Source organism: Fundulus heteroclitus, chromosome 21 (genome assembly GCF_011125445.2).
Source record: "Fundulus heteroclitus isolate FHET01 chromosome 21, MU-UCD_Fhet_4.1, whole genome shotgun sequence".
Classification (NCBI taxonomy): domain Eukaryota; kingdom Metazoa; phylum Chordata; class Actinopteri; order Cyprinodontiformes; family Fundulidae; genus Fundulus; species Fundulus heteroclitus.
The window spans coordinates 35,638,124-35,664,308 of record NC_046381.1 but is presented as its reverse complement, the minus strand read 5'-3'; the positions used below and the strand labels follow the sequence as shown (position 1 = coordinate 35,664,308).

The 26,185-nt window shown below is 40.1% G+C and overlaps 1 protein-coding gene across 10 annotated transcripts in view; it reads right to left on the bottom strand.

The window, feature by feature from the left end:
* Positions 1–26,185, bottom strand: part of ntng1a (netrin g1a) — a 190,625-nt gene that overhangs the window by 35,488 nt on the left and 128,952 nt on the right. For all 10 annotated transcript variants that reach the window (XM_036124782.1, XM_036124786.1, XM_036124783.1 and 7 more), the window contains exons 4-5: positions 22,754–22,926; positions 356–382 (exon numbers count right to left, since the gene is read on the bottom strand). In XM_036124782.1, coding sequence (XP_035980675.1) covers positions 356–382; positions 22,754–22,926 — 200 coding nt within the window. The remainder of the gene's footprint in view (positions 1–355; positions 383–22,753; positions 22,927–26,185) is intronic.

Genomic DNA, 26,185 nt, shown 5'->3' with positions numbered 1-26,185 from the left:
TAGATGCCATTTATTTATAATGCATGGGAGGGAAGGGGGGAAGGGAAAAAAATAAATGACATTGGGCATGCAGAGCCAGGCAAGTGCTATCTGGTTGAGTCTGAATGAAGTAAATTAATATGCCCGCATCATGACAATATAGCCTCCAGCTATTGCTTACCACCTCACGCCAACCCCCGCCAAGAAAAATGTTAGTCAATAGCTGTTGAGAGCCTTTCTCCAAGGAGATTTGAATCAGAAATGAACACTTGGCACCACAGTTAGGGATGTTCGATGAAGGGCGGAACAGCAAGCAAAGCGAAGCATTAAGCATTCATTTGGTGCTTTTATTAACATTCTGATGCTGTTTACTTACTGACTGGACCAATGTTATTAGGAACACCTGCAACAGAAGAAGAAGAAAAAACAACAACTTAAATGACAACGTATCATTGACTTAAAGGCAACATATTACTCCGGGAGTAATATGTTACATCCATGCAAATTGCAGATTTTTTTTTACATTGCTCCGTGAATCCACTGCTACATCTTTACCTTTTAACTTGAACATCAGATTATTATCTGAATATGCCATATTATCTATTAATGACTGCACAGTCTTCTTCTGATAAGTCTTTCTCTTCTGTTGTACGGCTTAACGTTGAATAAATCTTTTTTTATTGTGTTTTTGCACTTCTGAGAGTCTTCTCTAGCTTCTTCTCTAATGCTTGTTTATCCATGGATGTTTTTTAGTTGTGTCTGTGTGTTGGGTGTGCATTCAGAGCTGACATCTCAAAAAGTTTTCTCTATGGGTGCAAAATGACAATAAAGATTCTTGATATTTCCCATAATCAAGAGGTAAACTTCAAATCGTCCTTAGCCTCTAATCATTAAAACCTGATGAATCGTACACCTGAGTTAACACTTAGAATACATTTAAAACGCAGATAAATGCTACCAGTGCTTTAATTGTAAAATAAGTGTCGGGACTCCCCTTTTTTGCGCACACGGGGGTGTCCAGCCAGAATAAAATCATAGTTATAGAAATCATCATAATAACAACACATTTGAAATAAATATGCCTGAGGTATGTTATTATATATAAGCAGTATGAACATACTTGCTCAATAAAAAGATGGACGTCTCTCCAGTCTCTCCTGTGGTGCCCCCCTCCATGAGCCCAATATGGGATATAGTGAAAATAGAACCTAAGCTACAGGTGATACTTTAACAAAGTGAGTTGATGAATGAGAAATAAGGTTGGCAATAGGAATGTTGAAAAAAAACCTTGCAATAGTAACTTTTTTATTACTACTGTAACAAAAATAGCTATTTAGCACCATTTCACACAGTTTTTCACAAAAGCAACTCTAAACTTCTTTGAACAAATGAAAAACAGGAAAAATTATAAATGCAAAGTTAAAAAAGACATGAGAGTTGACCCCATGTTCAGCCTGTTACATCTGCCCTAATTAAAAAAATATTTACTCTGAACAGCAGTGTTGAAGCCTTTTAGTCTAAAATAATTAGCAAATATTAAAATAATTAATGAGGGGCTTTGATTTTAATGAACTTCTCCTAACAAATCTTCTCCAGGAAAAAAAAAAAAAACTTGTCATGATCACATTGTTCAGTTTCCTCTGGAAAGTCAGACATTTATGATGTTTTTATTAAACAAAACAGGACAAAAAAGTCCCATTGCCCATTGTTGCATTTCATTCATTGTACTTAATTTGTTTCTCATTTTAATCCCACTTAAAATCTATTGTCTTTGTTTATTTTTTTCTCCTTTATAGGTAAACAGAGTTATCCTGTGTGGAAGTATATACACTTTTGTTAATACAAAATTAGTTTAATGTTAATTCTCCAATTACTTATGTACCTGCATGTTTTCAAAAAAAAATATTGAGAATTTATTTTGGATATAAAGAGAAGCACCCTGACAAATCTTGTGTTATTGTTTATTTCCATGTGGGGGACACCCCACAGCATTTGTGCATAGGGCCCCCAAATAGCTAGCACCGCCCCTGATCTTACCGAGTCGTTTGTGCAACAGCAGGTTCTCTGTTGGATGCGCTGATAACCGCTGAGTCCGACCTCTGTGTTCTTTTGTAGTGAAGGACTGTTCACAGTTATCATTCAACTCTGCTCCAGTTCAGGTCCTCTTTCAGCCCTCTTGGAGCCAGGTAAACATCACAGCTGTGATCATTTTCCTACGCTTTTCCTCGCTCATACCAAGCGCCTACATCTACTTGAATGTACGGCAAGCGTTATGTGCCAAGGCAATGGGCTTCTTATGAGGAGATTTTTTTAGAATCAAGAAATAGGCTACAACTGTAAACTTTGGAAATGTCGACGGGGGGGCCGTGATGTGGGTACGCTAAGAGGTAAAATTAAGAAGGGCTCGTATGCACCTGTATGCAGTACACTTAAAGCCCTGAATGCAACCCCTTTGAACAGTCTGCCTGGTAACCTTTAGCAAGTTCTGACCCCCTGAGTCTATACTTTTTAGAACCTCCTATTTCTCTAATTACAGCTGCATATTGTTGCAACATTTAGAGACTCTGTTTTTTTTGCCCCTTTCATTTCAAAAGAGGTCAAGGTCCGTCAGGTTGGAGATTGGGTAGTTGTGCACAACAATGTTCAAGTCTTGTCCCAGATTCTGAATTGGACTTAGGTCAGGGCTTTGACTGGGCCATTCTAGACATACTTTGATCCAAACCATTACACTGCAATCCCTGCTTTATGTTAATGGTCAGTGTTTCCTGGATGTCTGTAGATGTTTGCCGTGTCTAACAGGCTTTTGTCCAGGATTTCCCTGAACTTAGCTCCATCCATCTTCCCAGCAAGATGGACCAGCTTTCTGGACCATTCTTTTTAGAATACTCGATTTAATAATCAGGCTACCTCATTAAAGTTCATTCAGGGATATTGGCGTAAAAAAAGAGTATGAAAACGGTATATTTTTTCTCCCACTTTAAAATTATGCAAATCAATGTGTTGGTGCATCTAAAACCCGAATGAAAAATATTAAAGGTTTGCGTCGTGACGTGACAAAATGTAATTCAGCTCAATGGGAGTATGAAGAGTTTTGCAAGGCCTGGTATTAAACAGCGTCATGAATGCCAAACTCTGGCTTTCACAGCAGAACAGGACATGTCTCATCCTGCTGCCCGCCCGTCCACCCCTCCATCGAGCAATCTCTTGAGCCAGGCAGCCACTGAGCAGATAATGCAGTCTGTCTCATCCCCATGGTGACCAGATCTCTCCCACACCAGGACCTTGGCTGGCTGCAGATCTAACGACATCCACCCATTTCTAACTCTGATCGTTTCCCCCAATCTGGACCAACCGTGGACATTTTGGTTTGGTTTTTAATTAGCACTACAAATGCATGCGCGTCCAGTTGCGGTGGCATCAGATAACAAAGCACAGACGACGATGCGCCCCTCTGGTTAAATTCCTCAAAGGCGTGTGAACATGCCGGCCGTGCAGATTTTTTTTTTTTTTTTTTTTTTTTTTGGTCAGCCGCGATCTACAGGGGGAATTTTCTGTCAGGACATCAACACCAGCTCGAGTTTTTCTAATCATCCCTTTTGGACGGAAGCCCTCCCTCACATTCGCCACGTCCCCCCTTTACTTCTTTCCCTTAACGGGGCAGCATGCCCACCAAAAACAAACGAGCTCCTCTCCGTGGGAAGGGAAGCATGCCGGGCAATTGAAGGCACGTTTGCACGTTTCTTTCAAGCTGGAGGAGATGAGATGAAACACAAAGAGAGCCCCCCCTCTCCTCTGCAGCTCAGATCTCTCACGTTATCCTCGTGCTATCGCACCTTAAGCAGAGGAGGCATCTGTGTGGGGTTTTACAGTGTGGCCTGTTTTCATGAGATGGAGCGGTCACCAAATATCTTCCCGAGGGAGAAACATGAGGATTTTTTTTTTTTTTTTTTTAAATGTGCGCATGTGTTTGTGTAGGGGGGGCGACTTTGATCCAGCTGCTGTCATTCAGTCATTCTTCCTTTGATCTGTGCCTGCCAGTTATGTTTTGGAGCCAAATATGTGAACTGTCTGAGAGCTGTGAAGTGCAGGTGGCCGCGCTGACACGCGGATCTCAAACCCTCAAGGGGGTGGGCATATGCTCAGCCGGGGACAGGAAGGACAGGGCAAGGATAATCGCAATCACGCGCTGTGACACACCGGAAAAAAACAGGACGGCGTCGGTGCAGAGGAGTAACAAGCGTGTTCTCAAACAATGCAAGTGCATTATGGTCCGTGGCGTGCAGCAGGTCAGTTTTGACAGGAGACAACTTTCAAATTTGACGTGCTACAACGTGCTTGTCGTGGCTTTCTGTATTACAGTAATGACCCTTTTCATCTAATTTTTAGAATGCAAAAGCACTCCAACATAAAACACTTTAATGCATTACAATATCTCAAGGTATCACAAACACAAATAACAATGAATCATTATAATGAAACATAATCTATGATTTGAACTGCACCGTTATTCCACATGGCTAGCATTGACATGCAGGCGTATCCAAATAATAATAGAATACCATCACTATGAAGGATACAATGTCATTATGTGTTCCTTTTTTATTTATAAGTTGAAATTTTAAGTTTAAAATTGAAAAATATAGGAAAAATAACAGGAAGAAAATATATTTTAGAACATATTGTTTCCTACCAACCTAGAACTTAAAACCTGATATGGATGTCTAGCAAATAACAATAAATAAAATGTCTATTTTTCTTTCGAATGCTTACAATATACAATACAGATAGAATATAGAATACTACAAATAACTCTTAACACACAGTACTACGCAATCATACTTGGGGAGGGTTCCCTACATTATTTGAAAGTACAAACATATATATATACATAAAATTTATATTGTGTTGCTAATAGTAATTAATGGGGTAATAAAGGCTGGGATGACGCTAAAATTTCAACCTCAATAGCGACACTGAGAAAAATACTTAATAGTTGATGGCATTTTCGATTCCGCAGTGACATTCTTTGAAGGCACATGGTTATTTCTGAAAAACTACAATTAATTACAATATGAAAACCTTAACCTCTATTCCTTTTATTAGGGCAAAACCAATAAATAGGGGACAATTCAGCCCTGGTGAAAAAAATAAATACATAATTTAAGTTTAACTTCCCGGTGTGGCAAAACAGTAGACCACATGACAATATAAATGGTAATATCCTTTATGGAAATATGTATGATTCAGTCATGTAATTATTTGATTTTATCATAACTGCTTATCTTTAGCCTTCCACTGCGTGCTTCGACAGTATGCTCTATTCAATTTACTCCATGACCTGTTCAGCCATTGTGACGACACAAATCATTTTTGCCCGAGCACTTCAATGAACCAAACAAGACAACGCGAAAGAGCGACCCTCTGTGATACAGTATTTAGAAGGGCCTTGTTAAGCATCTGATGATGCTTATGATGAGCAATATGAGCAATAACACAAAAGCTATCTACATCTAGTTGGGAGGATTAGCAGGGGAACGACTACATTAAGTGGAGGAGGATGTAAGAATGGTGGGAAGAAACGAGTCTCTCTGGTTGTCGTAATGCATACTTTCATTAGTGTGCAATAAGGAACAGTTTAAGTTCACAGTTTGAGCAGAGATGCTCCTCATAAGAGGGTTTCGGTTTTCCAAGAAAAGATTTACAATATGCTGCTTTTCTGCCACCTGTACAAACGTACAGCTTTCCTTTAGCTTTAGACTGTAAGATTTACAGTCAAAAGCACATCTGCAGAAGTGTATAATGTTAAAATCAGCACTATGCTGTGAGTTTTTTGGATAAAGATTGACTTAATGTTTTAACATGTACGTCCCACCGTTAACAGAGGTGTTAATCCGCTTATATTCTTGATGCAGCTGAGTGAGTTGTGACACGTTTCCACCGTTTTCTATGTAAATACAGCATAAATCATCTGTTTTTACAAACAAGTGGTCTTTGAATTGACTCTCCATCCGTCAGGTTGTCGCTGAGGGAAGTTTAACCTTTCCTTCCAGGTCACACTCCGGAGCACTAGTGGCCTGTCAGTGCAATTATCCACTGCTTTATGAACAACCTGCGGGGCACGAGCACATCCGCGGATCCCATGTCGGGGTCATTCGATTAATTTTCAATCACCGTCAATTTCAATCCTCTTCACCTGCCCGGCCATGCCATTATGGGCCACGGCAGCAATCTAATTCCGTCCTATCGCACAGGAAGAGCATTAGAAGCTGCTTATGTTGACGGTGCGCTCCATTGATTTCTTTTTTTTTTTTTTTTGCATGCCAAGCAGTGATCAGGGCGGCAAGCTGCTGGGCAGCAAACATCATTTCTGAGGGTTGTGCAGTTGGCCTTATATGACGTCCGCTCGTGACGGGTCAGCACATGTAGCACACAGACACATGTACAAACGCAGGAATTACAAAAGGAGCATCAACTTGTTTTAAATAAATGTCGATCAAACATTTTTGCCTAGATTCAAAACACTTTTCTTTTTTTATTAATGCTGCACATCACCTTAAATACATCATCCCCGTGGTAACAGATGGTGAAAGCAGTGTCGTGCTGTGACGATGCTTTTCTTCAGCAGGGTCAGCTAGGTTCCAAATCTCTGCTCCTGCATCTGGGCAGAACTTGGCTAATTTGGACTATGGAGCCAAGAAAAGCCCGTAAAAGCTATATCCCTCCTTTGTTTCGGGTGGAGGTCTTCTGCACCCCCCTTTTAGTTGTGTTTGTGCAGCCAGCTTATTCATCAGGACATGCTGCACACATCCACACATGTCCAACCTCATTACTGATCCACACTTCATGGTTTTTACTCATTGGATGATTCGTTTTATTACTAGTTTCAGTCCTACCCTGGGTCTTTCTGCATGTTCCCCCTGTGCATGCGTGGGTTCTCTCCGGGTACTCCTGCTTCCTCCCACAGTCCAAAAACATGACTGTTAGGTTAATTGGTCTCTCTAAATTCTCCTTAGGTGTGAGTATGTGCATGAATGGTTGTTTGTCCTGTTTGTCTCTGTGTTGCCCTGCGATTGACTGGTGACCTGCTGTCCAGCTGTCAATGGTGACCCATAAGCGTGTTGGATGGATGGATATTTTAAATATCATTGTTTGAATATCTTTTCCTCTGTCTCAGTCTTCTGTTATGGTTGTTGAGCAACATCGTAATAATGACAGAGTGGGGAAGCTGTCCTTTCTGTCTTGGTCCATTTAAACACAGTAAATGGTTAAAGCACTTTTCTTTCCTATTTGCGAATAATAATTCATTACATGACATAAGTTGACGATCTCCTGGGTGATTCTTTAAGGTCCCCATGTTATGTAACTTTACTTGCTCTACTCGGGGGGGGGGGGGCTGTTACAAAGCACTACACAAGTAGTAGTAGACTAAGTAAACTACAGCTTGAGTCATCAAGCTGTAGCGTTTAGCACAGAGCAATAAGAAAGCCCGAACCCCAGTGATGATATTTCAACAAATCTTTTCCAGGTTCCAGTAAAACGGCTCTTTTCATTATCACACCCTTGTATATTTGGCCCACGTTCTGTTACTCCTCTGAACAGCCTTGTGTTCCCTCCTATGTCTGTCGATACCTGCGCAGCATGAATAGACCTATTGGTCAAATTCACCACATTCTTCTGAGATTCCTCTTTCAATGACATTTGGTTGCCGACATGAAAGCTGGTTTAGAGCTGTATGACCCTGGGTGTCATTACATTGTTTCTGTCAATATTCACTCCACTCTGACCTTCACCTGTCTTCTTTGGCGCCACAGCTAGAGTGCTCTGGAAAAAGGGGGGCTTATCTGCTGAATTTCCACCCCAGGCAAAGTTAGTAATTACTTTCCCCCAGCCACCGTCATTTTATAGCAATCCATCATCATCTGGACCTCTTTGGCTGTATAGAGCCCCGTGATGGTGACAGGCATCGCTAACCGCTTAGCGGCAGCAATGGCTGCCAAAACACAAGCACACAGCAGCGCGCAAGCTGATTGAATTCCTCAGGAGCAAAATTACGGCTTTGCCTTACTGGAGTGCCTGGCTCGCCAGCTCCGTCTCAACGTGTAGATCTGAATTAAAGGTGGCAAGCCTTAAAGTGCCCAGGAGCTAAGATGGAAGAAAGACAGCTTAAGATTTAAGGGAGGAGAAGAGGTGTATGCTGCTGGTGTCTGCGACACAGGGGGGGGGAAAAAAATAAAAAAATCTAAAGACGGAAAAAAAAAAAAAAACATTTTGAAAGCAAGATTAGCGTCACAGCTACACACTGCTGAGACGTGGAAAAGAAAGTGTAAACAAGCTTTTTCTCTTGGGTAGCTGGGGGTGTTGTGGAGGGGGGAGAGAAGAAGAAGAGCTTGGGAAATAAAAAAAGGTGCCAGAATGGGTAGAGGAAGAGGAAGATAATGGGGAAAAGCAGCAGAAGGAGGAGCAGAATGACAAGATGGAAAAAAAAAACAAGTGCCACTGAGTTTTACAGAGAAACAGAATTAGGGTAAAATGAAGACCCATAAAATGGGGAAGAAAGAAAAAAAAGTAAAATCAAAAGCTAGTGTGTGTTAGGGATGAAACACAGCTACAGTGCATAGATCCACTTCAATGCATATTAAAACTGTACGTTTGATGACAATAGCTTATTTTTAGTACAGAGGAGGCAGCTTTATAGCAACTATTCTTCTAAGGTTTGTTTATTTTTTTATTGTTAAGGGACAACCATTAGATTAAACGACAAATGCACCAATCAATCGGCCAGGAATCAGAAAAAGGCAATAATCACCAATTAGCAGGTCAAAACTAAAAAACCTGATTTTATTTTATATTATATATTTTTTATATATAATATAAATTGTGCATGTGCTTTTAGGCCATTTTATAGCCTAATGAAATATTAAATAAAGGTTAGGGACAGATGCTTTGATACATATTTATGGAAGCACACACACATCAGATTAGAAACTGTAACCTACAAACTTTTGCAGATAACTCCAAAGGACCCCGTGGCCCCTTAGAATGACCCCACAGATTTAGTCAAAGCAAACCCTTCTCCAAGTGGATGGTGGGAAAAAAATAAAAAATAAAAAAACATGAACAGCCAATGTCTCGCTAAGCCTGTTTTTGCCAGTTTGTTCAATGACTGTTTTTCTAACATGAGACTGAGTAAAGATTTTATTAACGCTAATAATCCCCTTGTGTTAAATTTTTAAAATCTATATAGCTTCAGAATAACAAAAAAATTGGATAATGCTGCTATCTATTTTCATTTATGTGTTGGGGTTTACCTGCCCCACACTGATTTCTAGTTTTTATTTAAGTTCTGACCTGCTGATTTCAATCTTGAGTGAAACCATTTTTTCTCCCTCACACCCTAATTGTTGCATCTCTAAATTAAACAGTTAAAGGTGCATAGCGCAACTTTGAAATTCAACATTATTTTTTTCCCCCCCATACATGCCGTTACAATTTACCGACGTGTAAAATGTGTGTGTCCTCTATAGGCTGGATTGGTTATTTTATGAGCCAGGGATTCGGGCCGAATCCTCTGGCCGTGCATGTGGGTGTGACGCGCTGCACGCTCTCGTTCACCTTGGCTACTTTGTTGAGTCTCCGCTGTAACCGTTACATTAGCGAGAGAACACTGGCTACCTTCAATATCTATAGCTTTCTTACCTCAGAAGACATTACGTCTCTAAATAAAGGACCTGTGCAGTCACAGCAGAGGGTGCTTTGCCTCTTCTTCCAATAACACTGGTGTAATTTCAACTTGTCACCAGAGGGGGCAGACATCTGCAAAAATCCTGGAACTTACACTATGGTCCTTTAAGATGAAGTACATAATTCCATGCTTCGATTTTCCATGATCAGAAAGGTTAGGTTTTAAAATGATTTATTTTCTCTCCAAAGCATCTAGCATGAGGTTTATTCTCTAACTTCTCAGTTAGGACATCGACTGGCATAAGTTATCACATCAGTGTTTATCAGTGCCCTAAAGGCGGTAGTCATACGTTTATGCGTCAGATTGAAAAGGCTTCACACCAACCTGAATACTAAAATGTAAGACATATTTTTTCCACCCTGGGATATTCAGTTCCTCTCGCATCTCATCTCACAATTGAAATTCTTCCTTCAAACAATGAGATCAACATCTCACATTTGGAAAAAAAAGAAGAAGAGATAATCAGATTCCAGAGCATGGCAGCTTTTCATTAACATCCTCTCGCAAAACAAAAATGCTCTTTGTCAGCCGTACAATATTTTATTTTTTTGTTGTGTCTGCCATCTTCTGATGTGACGGCACTCCTCGTTATAATGATGCCTGAGTGCAGCGGAAAGCTAGAAGATGATGATGTGGCTGCTCTTTGTGTGCAGGGAATCAGTTATTCAAGATAAACTCGTAGCTTGCTTGTGGCCTTTACTGCTTTGATCGATACAGATCCATACAATCTGTGGCTGGCGTCAGCTACATCAGAACAAGTGTCTGTTAATCCTACTCTGACAAGGTAATCTACTCGTTTAATCAGGATGCAGCCACACAAGGACTCAATGCAAGGAAATGGGGTATGCTGTGTAGGACCGCAATTTTCTTCTACTTTCTGACTAATAAAAAAGCCTCCACAGTCTTATAAAGATGCATTTGGTGGACTCTCATCAGCCTAAGGCATATATGATGAACTGCAGTATTTACCAAATATGTAAGGGCAATGATAGCAAATCTCTGGAGGCATGTACAGTCACTGCTCTCATAAATAATATTCAAAAACTGAATTCTTACCGAGCTGTGATTATGCAGCAAGGTCGTGCCCTCTTTATATGAGGTTATAGGCCAAGAGAAGTCAAAAGTATTATGTGTGGAGGATGACTAAATATGCACTATGTTGGGATGATAAATGGATGGATGATATGGGGTGCTACAGTACACTTGTATGTGCAGAAAATTTCAGCAGGGGCCTTTCAGTTTGGTTTACTGAACGACTGCAGCGTCACACCCATACAAATGCTGAATGTTGAGCGCATGAAGGTGGCACATGAAGCGACACAGCAACAAAAAAGTATTGAGAGCACAGGCGAAGAAAACTTTATGCAGCATCCAACAGTGACAGGTTTCGATATGGGCAGTTGCACCATAATAAACTTCTCTGTTGCATGTGCAGAGTTGATGCCCCCTGGTTCCTGATATGTAAACTGAGACTATTTTTGTCCCTTGTGCAGAACTACACTTAATCCTCTTCTCCCTCAGAATTTTGATCAGGTCCTGTAGTTTGAAACAATATTGTTTTGAACCAGGTATTGTACTGGTAATCTGAATACAATTTTGAAGAGTTTTGAAGAGGTACATTAATGCTCTGCGCATGTTTTGAATGGGCACTGTAATGATTGCATTTGTTGTTAAAACTTAAACATTTACTAGAAAACATTCATTTTGAAATAGAAAAGCACAGCCCTACTTTCTTAACAGATGAATGAAGTAGAACATAAAAGCTTTTGTTTCTTCCCTAATGGACCCGAACCAAACAAAGGTCAAACTATATCTTAAAATCCAAGGTACTTGCTTAAACTTTTGTGTACCGTTAAATTCCTGATGAATGGATGGATGGATTGCCACAAGATGGAATATTAACTGTAAGATTATGTAACAGTTGTTTAGTTATTTTCTCATATCAGGGTCTATTTTTCTCACTCTGCTGATTTCTCCTACTATTCTCCAATTTACATTCATTGATTGTTATTTCACTTTTTACCTTTTTGTTCTCTGTCATTTTTTTTTCATAGATACACCTGGTCTGGCGTTCTGTTAGCTGTGACATCATCCAGGGAAGACAGATCACACGCTATTACCATATAACCAGTGGCGGCTGGTGTTAAAAAAACTGAGGGGGGCGCACACAAGCAAACAAATGAAAAACAAACAAAACAAATCTTAAAAAATAGCACTATTTGAACATGAATTTTGCCCTCCTTTCCTTCTGCCCAGCAAATTTCTCAATTATATTCTTAATTGTTAAAGTCAGTCATCTCTGTGACTAGTCTTTTCTCCATTGACAACATGGCCAATGCATTCAGCCTGTCCTGAGTCATTGAGTTTCTCAGAAAAGTCTTGATTCTTTTCAGAGTTGAAAAGCACCTTTCAGCTTCTGCTGTGGTCATGGGTGTGGTGATGATCTTCAAGAGCGTGACAGTTTCTGAAAAGACTTCTTCTAGATTGTTTTCCTGATTTTAATAACATTTGCTGCCATTTTTTAAGGCTGTGTTATGAAATGTGTTACAGCATTTTTGTGGGACAAGATTATACAAAGTTCAGTAACCAAATGTTTTATTCCCCATTACCCATAAACTTCAGTACAACTTAAATAATAAAATATCTTGCTGACAAACATTATATCAACATACCTACACAGCATAGACACAACTAAAGGTATTTCTAACTACAAAGCACATCTTCCTAATATATTAAATAACATTACTATAAACCAGTGTAACAGTGATTTTCCACAACAACTCACCTCTGCAGCAATCCTTTCATGGTCTTCTACACTGAGTATCCAACGCTTCTTCACTGGCTGACTACTACCTACCAGTGTTGTAGTACTTGAGTCCGAGACTCGAACTCGAGTCCGAGTCTTTAGCTAAATTTAGAGACTCGTGACTTGACTTGGACTTGAGCACTGATGACTCGAACTTGGACTCGGACTCCTAATTTCAGATCATTCTGACTCGGAAATTGAGAAAAAGACTCGACTTTTTTTTATATCATTAGGCTATAATTTTAATATGTCATTAGAATATTATTTGGTGTATGATTTTAATATCTAAATGTCGTACCGCGCACGTGACGTCACTATCTCATGAGCAACGCCCCTTGCCGCTAAGGTTGGGCAAACAGGGTGAGAGCGCACGTAGCAACCAGCCATTACACATACAACAGATAAAACTATATGACCGACTTTTCCGCTGTTAAACTTTCACAAGAGGATGTCCAGGCGCCCATTTTACTGGTAGAACTGTGGAACAACATACCAACGCTCAGCTCAAACGATGGATTGAGTGTCGAGGGGCTCGGAAAGACTGGAAAACTGGCCAAGTTGATAGGAAGGTAAGTCGTTGTTTTTCTCCTGCTCGGCGTTCATGGCGTCATCGGCCGTTTTTTTTTTCTGTTTGTAGTCACCGTCCAGGAATCGGTATAAATTTTCCGGCCCGCCGAACGATTTAGTCCGGTCCGGTGGCCAAATGCATTATTCAATTCAATTCAATTCAATTCAATTTTATTTATATAGCGCCAAATCATGAAACATGTCATCTCAAGGCACTTTACAAAGTCAAGTTCAATCATATTATACAGATTGGGTCAGATTATACAGATTGGTCAAAAATGTCCTATATAAGGAAACCAGTTGATTGCATCAAAGTCCCGACAAGCAGCATTCACTCCTGGGGAACCGTAGAGCCACAGGAAGAGTCATCTGCATTGTACATGGCTTTGCTGCAATCCCTCATACTGAGCAAGCATGAAGCGACAGTGGGAAGAAAAATTATCATTATCCAACGGCTGTATCTCCTCGCTGCATCGACCGATCTGCACCAGATTTGTTGTGAGTCATGGGGGAGGGCTGCCGAACGCGTTTGTGGGAATCGCCCGGTGGACGGGCGAGGAAAATGCGTAACAGCATCTGCGGTGGCGGGCGGCTGGCAGTGCGCGAACCCCGCCGGCCGCCCGGAGCCGCGGCGGTGCGCGAACCCCGCCCGCCAGCCAGCACCGCAGCGGTGCGCGAACCCCACCCGGTGGCCAATAGGCCGGAGTGCGCTTGGCTGCGAGGGCCGATCGACGCCGCTTGCGGCTTTAACATCCTTCATATGCGGCCTATCAGCGTACCTCGAGTCGCTGTTGCGCGTTCCATAACAACAATGTTTAAAAACCATGGTTAGGAGACGTCTTAGACTTGGAAAAAGCAGTAGTTTTACCGAGTAAAACCAGGGTAACTACAGCGAAAGAGTTATTAGTGCAATGGAATGTTACTGCTTCATGTCATACATCACACGTCAATAGTGACTCGACTCGGACTTGACTCGGATGAGTAGTGGACTCGACTCGGACTCGACTCAGATTTTTTTTTTAATGACTTGGACTTGACTCGGACTTGAACACTGGTGACTCGAACCTGGACTCGAACTCGAGGCATAGTGACTTGACTACAACACTGCTACCTACACTGCTTTGTCCAACCATGGAGTGGAGAGATCACTTGCCTGCTGCTGAATTTGTAAATTAAGACGATCCGGTCCAAGCTCCTTTATCCTGTTATTTTCTTCAAGTGAACGCTTTGCAAAAGCATTTTTTTGTAAAGACAAAACAGAATTTTATCTCATTTTGAAACTACTTCACTTTGCATGCAACCTAACGAACTGCAGCTGCGCTATGAGTCGAATCGGGGATTGTCCAATCACACAATGTTTTAAAAAAAATTTGCCAGTACTGACACTCTACCTGTAATGACACAACAGAATGGGTGTGTCCGGGACGCAGAGCGCTGCGCCCCTATGCAAAACCCTAGATAACCAATTAAAAGTCAGCCTCAGATCACGTGCTTGCCCAAGTTGCTGCACCTACATTCATTCTCATTAGACCGGCGCCCTGCATATAGGAAAGGAAGTGTGCACAATGTGAGCAATTAAATAGAATTATGTATTTACTATTTTAATAAGTTCTAACATGTCTATTGGACACACAGTATGAATAAATACATTTTTAAGTACTTTGCAGTTCAGAAATCATTTATTATCTAAACGATTTAAAGGGGGCGGCGCCCGAGTGCCCCCTACTGGCCAGCCGCCACTGCATATAACGTAGAAAGGATTCCTGGATCAATGTGTGCTTCTGTTCTTTTTTTGTCTCTCTCGTTGTGTCTCTGCTCTGTCTTCTCTAACCCCCAGTCGGTCGAGGCAGATGACCGTTCACACTGAGCTTGGTTCTGGTTCTGCAGGAGGTTTTTCCTTCCCGTTAAAGGGGAGTTTTCCTCTCCACTGTCACTTCATGCTTGCTCAGTTTGAGGTATTGCTGCAAAGCCATGGACAATGCACGACTGTCCACTGTGGCTCTACGCTCTTCATGAGGAGTGAATGGTTCCTATCCCTGGGTTTCCTTGGATAGGAAACTTTTTGACCAATCTGTATTATCTGATCTAATCTGTATAGAAAGTGCCTTGAGATGACATGTATCATGAATTGCCGCTAAAGTTTTAAAAAATGCATGAAACCCAACTGTTTAAAGCAGTGACGTGCAGTCAGGGGAGGCAAGTGAGGCCAGGCCTCACTTGTCATCATGGAAAGAAAGAAAATATATAATAATATTAACATAATATAAATTGTGATTCACTCAGTCATTTATAATAAAAGTTATTTTTTATCTAATTTCCTCATTTTTTATCATATTCTCTTTAAAATTGCAGACTTTTCCCTATTTTTCATGTAAATCCTTGGTGGCGCTTGATAGCGAAGCCGGTGAGGCTGCAGCGAGCTTGGCCTCCCCTGGGATTGCGCAATCCCATGTTGACTGCGCTGGCTTCCATTCTGTGAATGCATCTTCCTGTCTCTAGATCATAAATTCAATTGTTCAAACAGTTATGAACTGATTTTCCACATTGTGTCTGCGTATAGAAAACTGAAGTGACTTTTTCTTTTTTCTTTCCTTCAGACTTGGTTCATGGTTTGTAAATAGTAAAATTATATTTTGGTTTGACCCACTCCATTCAAGGTGATCCTTAATATTATTGTTGTCGCTCTTGGGTTTTTCTGGACTTCCTTGGAGAAAAACCATCTCCTTGCCCCTCGGCCAATCACTGAAAAGCATTGTGTTCACGTCAAAACCCTGCTCTAGTCCACTCGGTTTGACCCGGCTCCTGACCAGGGCTGGAGAAACCCAGACTAGTCCTGAGAAAAACTGTTGCTGCAATGCTTGCAAGCGAGCGGAGCAGATTAGTGTGCAGCCAAACAAAGGTGATGGAAACACGGCTTTAGTCCTTTTCGAACCTGAAAGCAATTTTGCACCAGGCGCAGTCAACAGACATTATCGTTATGACGACAATTGATGCAGCTACTCGACGAGCCAGTAGAATGTCCTGCAATGCCTCACAGTAAAGTTACAGCTTGGCACTCTCATGTCTTATCCCTCTTGGGAACAAATAATTTTTTGTGTTTTCTCAAACTTGATCTTGGACATTTCCTCTTTCTTTTCAGACATCTGCTGGGCATCGCTGACTCTCTTAGCTGCATTGCTTCTCCTTGTTTACCCATTGCCCCGATGTGTAGTGTCATACCCCCTCGTCATGAAACCCGCCTGCAGTCAGAGCAAAGATAGCAAAGAGGAGATCCACTCTGTTTCCACACTGCAAATGTATCAAGATATAATGTTTTTAATGAAGTCTTTTTCCTTCTGCAACTGTTGTACTAAAATAATTCCCTGAGTTTGATTCACAAACCGCTTCAATCCCTTATTCACCTCGTTCACTGATAATCTGTACCTTATCAGTTCAAATGTGAAAGGTACCTATCCCTATCCCTATCTCCAATTAGAGCAAAGTGGAATCAAAGTCAAATTCCTTGCTGTATGAAGCAACTTGGCAATTAAAACAGATTCTGATCTTGGGGGGGGGGGTTGCTACAGGAGGAACTGGTGCACTTCATTAAACAGCTGGTATCATGGAGAAAGAGCATTGTGCAGAAATCTCAAAAGTTCTCAACACATCAGCCAGGAAGTTAGAGCATGGGCAGAAACGGGTTTTCCATCTGTACAATTACCCTAAGAATACCATTAAAATATCTACAAAGTGGAATGGGTAAAACAATGTCAATGTTTTGGAGTTATCTTAGGGGCACTGTTCTCTCCTGAGAAGGTGTATGGAAGGAAGACACCCAATAAAACTGAGTTAGTTAAACTAGATCTGTCAGGAGGAATAGGCCACAACTCCAGTAAATGTGAGGAGCCTGTGGTCTGGTTTAACCTAAGGAGAAAAAGAGGAGTCTGATTTAATGTTAGAAGGTGTGAAATAGCAATTATGTATCTTTTTTACAAAGCAGATCTAAATATGTGGTTTCAACTATATGTGATATCCACAGTACATGTACTGTTCCTTAAAAAAACAATAAAAAAGGACAGTTTTCATAATTTGCTGAACCAGTTGGGGTGAACACAGTTTGGCTTTAAGGTAATGTCCAGGATAAACTTCACTATCAGAAATAAAGTATTTTGAGGTGAGCAGCTACTTCTCTACCCAATGCCAGAATCTGTTTACCTCAGTTTGCTTCAGTCGTACAGTGAAATGAACTGCCATGGTTAATTCTGCAACTGATCCCTCTCCTTCTGTCTCTCCAGAGGAGGGAAGTGAGAATGAGTGAGCATGAGAGGAGGGTGGGTGTGCGCGGAGTGGGCAAGCAATATAGACGGAGAAACGGGAAAGAGACGGAGACAAAGCCCCCACCCCAGTAGGCCGAGTTAGCTGTGACAGAGAGTGATGTCCGCCTCCCCTCCTTCCATCTTTGCCATCCGTTTCTTTCCCTGTCACTCTTTAAATACCCGTTTATTCCTCTGCGCTCCAAACACAGCCCCATTATGAGGCGACACATTAACACCCCCAGCGCCACACCCCCTTCCAGACGATGATTCATTGACCTCCTTATCCCGTCAGACGACATGATGGGCATAGTAAGAAGAAATTAAATCTTAATTGCATTTTCATCTTTGACAAATTTGCCTCGACGAAGATGCCATATGTTCACTCGGTTTTAGCGCAAACACTAGGAGACTTTCCGAGATTACAACTCAGCACAAGGTGCATTTTTCTGTTGGCTTTGTGTGTTTTCTTCTCTATTCAGCAGGGAAACCTTGCATTCCTACAGATTTTTCACAGCGTTATTACGTTATGGATTTTTCCTCCTCCAAGACAAAGTATAATAATGCGTTTTATACCAGGACTGTTTTTCATCACCAGCAGGGCCAAAGGAGTTTGTGTGTGCATCTCTTGTGTGGATATGAAGGTGTGTGCATGCATTGTTAGGAGGTCTGCATGAGCACCTGTGTATGTATGTGTGTCTGTCACCTTTTTCTAATAATGTGCTGTCAATCCAGGCTTTGGGAATGGCTATTTCACTAACCCTCCCTAAGTCTCATAACGTGGATCCTTGGGGAGGCAGAATAAGTCATCAGTGGCCAGTAGCAGAGCTGCGAGTCCCCAGGCAGGAAGGCAGAAATCACAGTAATAAAGAGACAGGAGGGTGGGATGAAAGTTGGGAGCATATTTGAAACTGAAGCTATGCCACTTTGCTAACTGATATAAGGGAGGAATGCTAATTGTTTTTGATCTTCTGCTTGGGTGATTTTGTAAGACGATGGTCAGGAAAGGATAATTAAGTAGGGGTGTAATAACATAAAAAATGGCACAATATTTAATGTTGTATAGTAGACAGATGTCATATCGTAGAGAATGTGTAGAAACATGGGGATATCCTCAGAGCAGTGGAAGGTTACCAGCAAATCAAATGGGCCCCTGTTTTAGCTGATTTTTGCTATTTAAAACAATTAAAATCAACAATATTAAACCGTGGCAATGGCATATTAAGAGTTATGAAATGTCTACACTTTCACAAGAGTTAATTATGTTTGTCCTTTTTTACGTACTCTGCAAAACCTATGCTGATTATATGATTTTGTCCGATCAACGGATCGTGAGCCTGGGATAGTTTTCAAACCTCTAAGAGACCTGGAATAGCTATGAAAATCACAACTTTTGAGGAATTTCTACTAACAGCCATTTGTAGAAACCAAAATGTGCCTGCTTCTTGACAGGCTTCGAGAAACTGATGAGTTGCTGCTAATGACATGAACTGACATGTAAACTCATGTAGTTAAGTAGATGTTGTTCAACTAGATAAACTGTGACAAACTGTGACAGTCTGTTTTGATTGTGTAGATTTAATTCAGTTTCAGTTTATTCGTATAGTGCTAATTCACAATAAACGTCGTCTCAAGGCAAGTTACAAAATAAGTAAATTTAATTGAATCATACAGAGAGATTCCAAGTACAGACATTCCTCTTGGTCCTAGTTATCAAAGAATGCAGTCAAGATCAATTTATTAATTGAGAAATGAGATGTTTAATGTCCTACATAATAGTGGTGCATCTTACTGTATTCAATTAAATTAAATTAAATTCCATTCAATTTTATTTATATAGCGCCAATTCAAGAAACATGTCATCTCAAGGCTCTTTCCAAAGTCAAATTCAATCAGATTATACAGTTTGGGTCAGATTATTATTATAAAATTTCCTATGTAATGGAAACCAGTTGATTGCATGAAAGTCTTCACAAGCAGCATTCACTCCTCCTGAAGGAGCGTAGAGCCACAGGGACAGTCGTCTGAATTGTCCATGGCTTTGCAGCAATCCCTCATACCGAGCAAGCATGAACCGACAGTGGAAAGTTTTTTATAATAATAAACATTTTCATCTTGAGTTATTTTCAACTGAGTCTCTAAACTGACCAGCTGTTAGCCTTTCTCTGTTTTATTTAATTATTAATAATTGTGATGGCACAGAAACATCACTCCCAAAAATCCAAACTTGCCCTCTAAGCTTGACTTGCTAGATCCATGCGGAGACTCTTATTTTAAAACAAGGAAAGAAATATGTCTTGAGTTGTATCCTTGTTTTTTTGAAGGAGGTGATTAATATAAACTTATGTTAGCCTAACAACACATGGTTATGTAAAAGCATTGAAGAAGCCTCAGTAAATCATAAATTGTTTTCTTGTCAACATTTTGGGTATTCAGTAGAAAACAAACTGCATCAGAAAAGATAAGAATGATTTGGAAAAAAAAATGTGAAAAAACAATAATGAATAGCTGTAAAGCAGATAACTGCATCAAGGTGGCATTGGCATCGTAGCTTCCAGCTGTTGCTAAGCCAATGGGTAGTTAACCATTTCAAATGAGTCTAGAAGGTATTTTATCATTCAAAATCTAAAATGCCTAGATTTCACACCCAAACTCAACAATGACTGTTTAAAAACAGGTTTAGACTTATCAAACCTTTATTCAATTGCTAAACACACAAACGATTAATTGTTTTTCAGTATTAAGACCGCAGTAGAATCCAAGATGCAAAAAAAAAAAAAAAAAAAAAAAATACAATATCGACCAGTCAAACCTGGAAGTAATTATTTTATGTTGACGACAGATTATTTAAGACAAATTGCAGAACAATTAAGTTTTAAGAAAATTTGTCCAGTTGTAAGTTTTTTTGGTTGATGGGAAAAACTAAATTAAGCTTTAAAATATTAAGCAGTAAGAAAATAATTATTGAAATATGCTTGGTCAAGAAAGCAAAACACTCATTATGGGTAAACATTTTGTACATATCAGAGTCTCTTCCCTTGTAATAAATCAACATTTCTTAAGTAAAGGATAAATAACTTAAGATTAATCTAAAGCTTAATCAAGGAGGTGTAATATTCATTCTAACAAAACATTCCTTAAGGAAAGCAATCTTTGCTTGTTAGAAGCACAATTTTTCTTTCATTTTGGACAGGTTGTCTAGTTTAGTTTGAAGGCACACAGCATTTAGAATAATTTACTAGTTTTAAAAATTCTTGCTTAGTAATATTTTGCTTACACCGTTGGCCGATTTTACTGTCAAAACAAGACAATTTGATCATATTCAAGAATTCTTGACTTATTTTAAGTAGCACTGTTTTTGCAGTTTAACTGCTAACAACTCTAAAATGTAGTATACCTGAGCATGCTATATCAATAATTGTTCAACATTTATCATTGTATTCATTATTTTATCTTCTAAAATATTTATCTTCTTTAGAACTAACTAGATTAGACTAGATTATTATTGTTTCTTCTTTTTCAAACAAGTACAGCATCACAGCTCTATGTATGGTCTTGTTACTGAAATGTACTACACAAATAAACTTGCCTTGCCTTGCCTAATAATTGTGTGTAACTGTCTGTGTCTTTCTCACATCCAAATATCCCCATTGTTGGACTAGAAAGGAATGATTATATTTTCTTATTCTAAAATTGACATGTATTGCATGCCATTGATTCTAAACTGAAGACAACTTTTACAGTTTTTTAAATGAATTTAGACATTTGATGAACTCTAATTCAAAATCCAAAATTCTTACTAAATATTAACTAAAAAAACAGTCCTGCCCAAACTTGAGATTATTTTTTTTTTATTGAGAATTGAGTGCATAGAAATTAACATACTTTTCAGAAGCCTGACATTTGAATTTTGAGTTTCCATTATCTGTAAGCCATATTTCTGAAAGTTACAAGATATAAAAGGCTTGAAATACATCACTATGTATAATGAATCTGTATAAAATTTATGTTTCACTTTCTCAAACGAGTGCCAAAAAACGTTTTTTGTGATATTCCCATATCTGGAGCTGCATTTGTATTTATCCACCAACCAAACACCCACACAAGACAAAATCTACACACAAGTTGTGCTGTGACTAAGAAGCAGATCATCTATTAATCAGAGTGTTTGCACCGAGACCATAATTGGCCTCATTTGTGACTGATAGAAAAAGCTCTCTACGTAAGTACTTATAAAGTGGTCTCCCCTCACTTTAGCAGCACCAAACTACTGGATGTGGAGAATGCAGTCTGACACCGTGTCCTTGTTCTGTTCGCATTGATGGAAGAGCAAATGTTATTTTTCTCTGAGGGAACAAAATAGTAGACAGCAAGAGCTCCGGGGAGGAAAGAAAGGAAATGGAGATCATTATACTGTAAACTCTAATTTTGTCGTGCTGGTAAAAAGCTCATTTTCCCTCCTCCACGTCAGGGTGAGTTTTTTTCAGTAAAATATGATCCCACAAATGACAAGTAAGAACATTTTGGTATCGTTATGCTTAGATTTTCTTTAACTGTGGCTCTCAAGATCAAATCAAGGATTTGGCAAACATACTTGCGATCAATTCTCATTATTACAGTTGTTTTAAGGCAAATTACCCTGATTAACAAGATTCTGCATCATCAGTTCATCATAAGCAGAAATCCACTATTAACCCTTTAGCTCTGATTTGTTTTAATTCAGCATAAAATGTAGTATGTTCATTAAACATACTCTGCATTTAAGGGAATGCTGGGACACTTGCTGGCCACAGAGCAACTTTTGTTGCCAAAAATTATTTATTTTACTTTTTCTCTTCTGCTTCTGCTTCCAACACTTATTAAATGTGGTACAAACACACAAAAACACATTTTAACCTCACTTTACATTTTCTTTTTGCAACCATGCGATGCCTTTTGTATAATAATATTTGACGCAGTTTCTCAATGGGATGTATGCAGTAAATGTGTTAAGGTAGACTTCACTTCGTCTTTCACCTGTCAACCATTACTTCGTGACGTTTAGATCGAAGGCAACAATGTCGATTCAATGTCGATTTTCCCCAGGAAGGTTGTCTTTTCTAACTGACTCACTAAAAAGTGAGAAAATTATCACAAGCTTACTAAGTTTTGAATGAAACTGATCAAGTTTTATTGGCAGATTAAAAAAAAAAAAATGCCGTCCATAGATTAAAACAATAATGATGTTGGCCCACGTATTTTTGAAACAGCTTTGTCATGTCACAACATCTTGCAGAAGGAAAAAAACGTGAACGTGCAACTCATCACCTGTTAGTGAGCTAACGTGTTTGTGAATTGATGAGGGTGCGAGTGCCTGTTTGTACTCACAGATATTAGCCGTGCCCTTGGGAATGGGCAGGTAGGAGCCAGCACTCCACGCTCGCCCTTGGTAATTTCTCTTGCAGCGCCCGCAGTCGGGCCCCGTGGTGTTGTGCTCGCACTCGCAGCTCAACTTCTCTTTGTCAAACACGCAGCTGTTGGCGTGAAGATTGCACTTGCACCTGTCAAAGAGGAAGAAGATGCGTTCAGGATGGGGATGAAAGAGGACAACCACGTCGATGGGGCGGGGGGGTTGGGGAGTTTTGCATCTCCGAATGACGAGCGGTTTTATTTATTTTGTCGGACAGCGGCGCTGAAAGGCAGAGCGTCCTTGACAAAGAGGTGGCCGCTGGAACAAACAGCAGCTACTTCAAGAGGTGCCGGTTCAAAGGAGACGGGCGACTGCACAAACAAATCTGGCATCATTATTTCCTCGATCCCTTTCCTTTGTCTTCTCCCTTTCGCCGGCGAAGCCAGCTCCTTTTTAATTGTCCCACAGGAGGACGCATAATTGTCACAGTCAAAAGGAGAGGGAACAGGGGTGCGGGAGAAAAACAACCAAGGCAGAGCGAGGCGGAGGCGCGGGGAAACAAGGCGACATGAATTGCGGAACAAGCTCTCAGAGAATGAAGGCATAGAAAAGGCCTGTAGCCGTACGAGACAATGAATAGCTTAGAGTTAGCTAGAGGGCTGCAGGGAGCAACAGTGAGAATACCTCCTCTGTGACAAATTAACATGGGATGAGATCTCACAGGCATATCCTCGGTATGGGAGGAGGGACTCCCTTAAGGTGCGCTAAATCCTCGCTCGCATCCCGCTTTCACCGGAGACTCTGATTAACAATAAACTCAGCAGACTCAGCTGTCGCCGTAGCCAGACGAATCCGAGGGGATATCTGTCTGCTCCATTAATTTATGAGGCTCGTGCTTCATGAGGTGCTCTTAGGCAAACGGAGAACTTTGAGGCAGCAGTTAGATGTCAACATGAATGAGTGTTGAAGAAAACAACACTTAAGTTTTAATAAAATATAATAGCTATTTTCTACTGGTTTTATGTTTAATTAGAAGTTGAGCAATGATATACCATATCAAATAACGGTTCATCTTAACGCATTGTGCGCAATGTGTTGGCTTTAAAACAGCCATTTGTTATCTATTAGCAGATTTAATTTCTAATGTCTTGGTTTCAACTGTTTTACACCACTCCCTAGTCCTGTGCTCTCACACCACATATAGTCTCCATTAGGGCATTTCATAATAACACATTTATAGCCCCTTGGATTAAGAGCATAAAAGAACGACTAGGAAAATGCAGCTATTTTTTCCTTTTCTTCATATATTTTGCTATTTATTGTGTTACATACAGACCCTTTTTCACGTTTGTCAAAGCGCCACCACTAAGCTCTACATATTTCACTGGAAATATTTTTTTTTCCTGAAATAAAACAGCATAGAACTAAAAAAATATCTGTAAAATGTGAAGTTTATTTGGTTTCACCCCCAGGCCACCCTTTACTTTGGTACCACAAAAAAAAAAGATCCAGTGCAGATGATTGGCTTCAGAAGTGACCTGTGGGAATTTTATCTTCACTATGAATCCAAATGGTCTGGGATGGCGGTTTGTTAGAGGTTTACTAAAGAACAAACGGCATCATGAAGAACAAAGAGCACAGCAAATAGGTCAGAGAGAAGGGTGTGGAGGCTTAAATCAGGGTCAAGTTACAAAATATTAAAACAACAGAACCTTTGAATTTCTCACAGAAAACTTTTCAATATATCATCCTAAAATGGAGCATAAAATGGAAGTTGTAACTTTGCAGGAGCTGCAGAAATCCACGGCTGAGGTGGAAGTAACTCTTGATGTAACAGCTATTGGTCATGCACTCCAAGATTCTGAGCTTTAAGGAAAAGAGCAGCAAGAAGAAACCCATTATCTAAAGAATGCCATAAGAAGTCATGTGCAAGGAGGACATATGGAAAATGCACTCTTTGACCCCTTAAATACATTTTGTTCAATTCAATTCAATCAACTTTATTAATTCCATAAGGTGCAATTACTTCAAGAGCAGCCAGTTTGCAACAGTCACACAATATTCACAACAAGCAGTCAGTGTGTGCAGATGTTCAAATCTCCAAAAACCCTACACACAGTTTGAAAGCTTGATTGCGGGAGGGATGAAAGACTTGGAGTGGCGGTTTGTCTTACACACGGGAAGAGCCTAACGACGCCCAGAAGGCAACAGAGAAAATTCACCTGCCAGAGCATGACCCGGAGAGGCTAGGATACTTGCTGTCTTCCCAACTATTTGCTGGTTGCAGAAGACATTAAGGGCTCTCTGTTTTACGGCGATAATTTTAGAACAGATTTTTACAATGTTGTTAAACGCTATTTCTGTCTTTGACTGTCAAATTGTGAAACCAACAATTCCCACCTTTTTGTTATGTATGATGCTCTCTGAAGCAGTATCTCTATTTTGACTAAAGTCAATAATTAATTATTTGGTTTTAGATACATTTAAGGCAAGGAAATGGTAATCACACCATGAGATAAAATCAGTCAGAGCATTCCTGTGGTCAGATACTGGACCTCGGAGGAGTGACAATAACGCTGTGTCATCAGATAATTCCACCAAATAGCTGCTCTCCTGGGTGCTTATGCAGCCATTTGTGTACATCATAAAAAGAAGGGGTGAAAGGACACACCCTTGAGGTGACCCTGTAGAGAGAAAGAAGGAGTCTGGGAAATGAGCGTTTACCCTCTAGCAGTTACAAAAATCTAAAATCCATAAAACAGGTTGGTGAGGAGAGTTTAAATCACACAGCAGCTTGTCTATTAAAGTATGCGGTTGCATTGTAAAAGCCAAGGAAAAGTCTACAAGCAGAAACCTAGTATGAGATTTTGGTTTGTCTAAATGCTTATATAAACTTTTCAAGATAAGAAAATCTTTGAATCCTCTACTCCCCTTCCCGCTCGATGGACAAATTGCAGGGTGTCACGTTTTCCCTCTATAGATGATAGCACCAGGTTTTTAACTATTTTCTCAAATACCTTCATAGTTAGTGAAGGTAAAGCAACAGACCTGAAATCATTTATTTGCCCTGGTTTGCTGATCAGGGTAACTAAATGTTGCCCTGATCAGCTTTTTGTGGCACTAGCGGCCTTTATTTGCATTGTTCAGGTATGTTGTGATCTTGGACTCTCTAGCAGCGCAGAATATTTGAATATAGTCTTTCCAGGTACTGTATAGGTATATTTATAATCTGTTTTGCTCATATTTTTCAAACCATTCAGTTTCCTCTGTCTTCTGTTATGTATTTTTATAACTATTATGTCGCTGTATTTGCTGCAGAACGGCTAAACAAGGTCATGGAGGTCCGGCTTGCCAATTTCATGAATCCGCCGTCTTTATTTTTCTGAGCAAGGTTGTAATCCAAGCTGAAG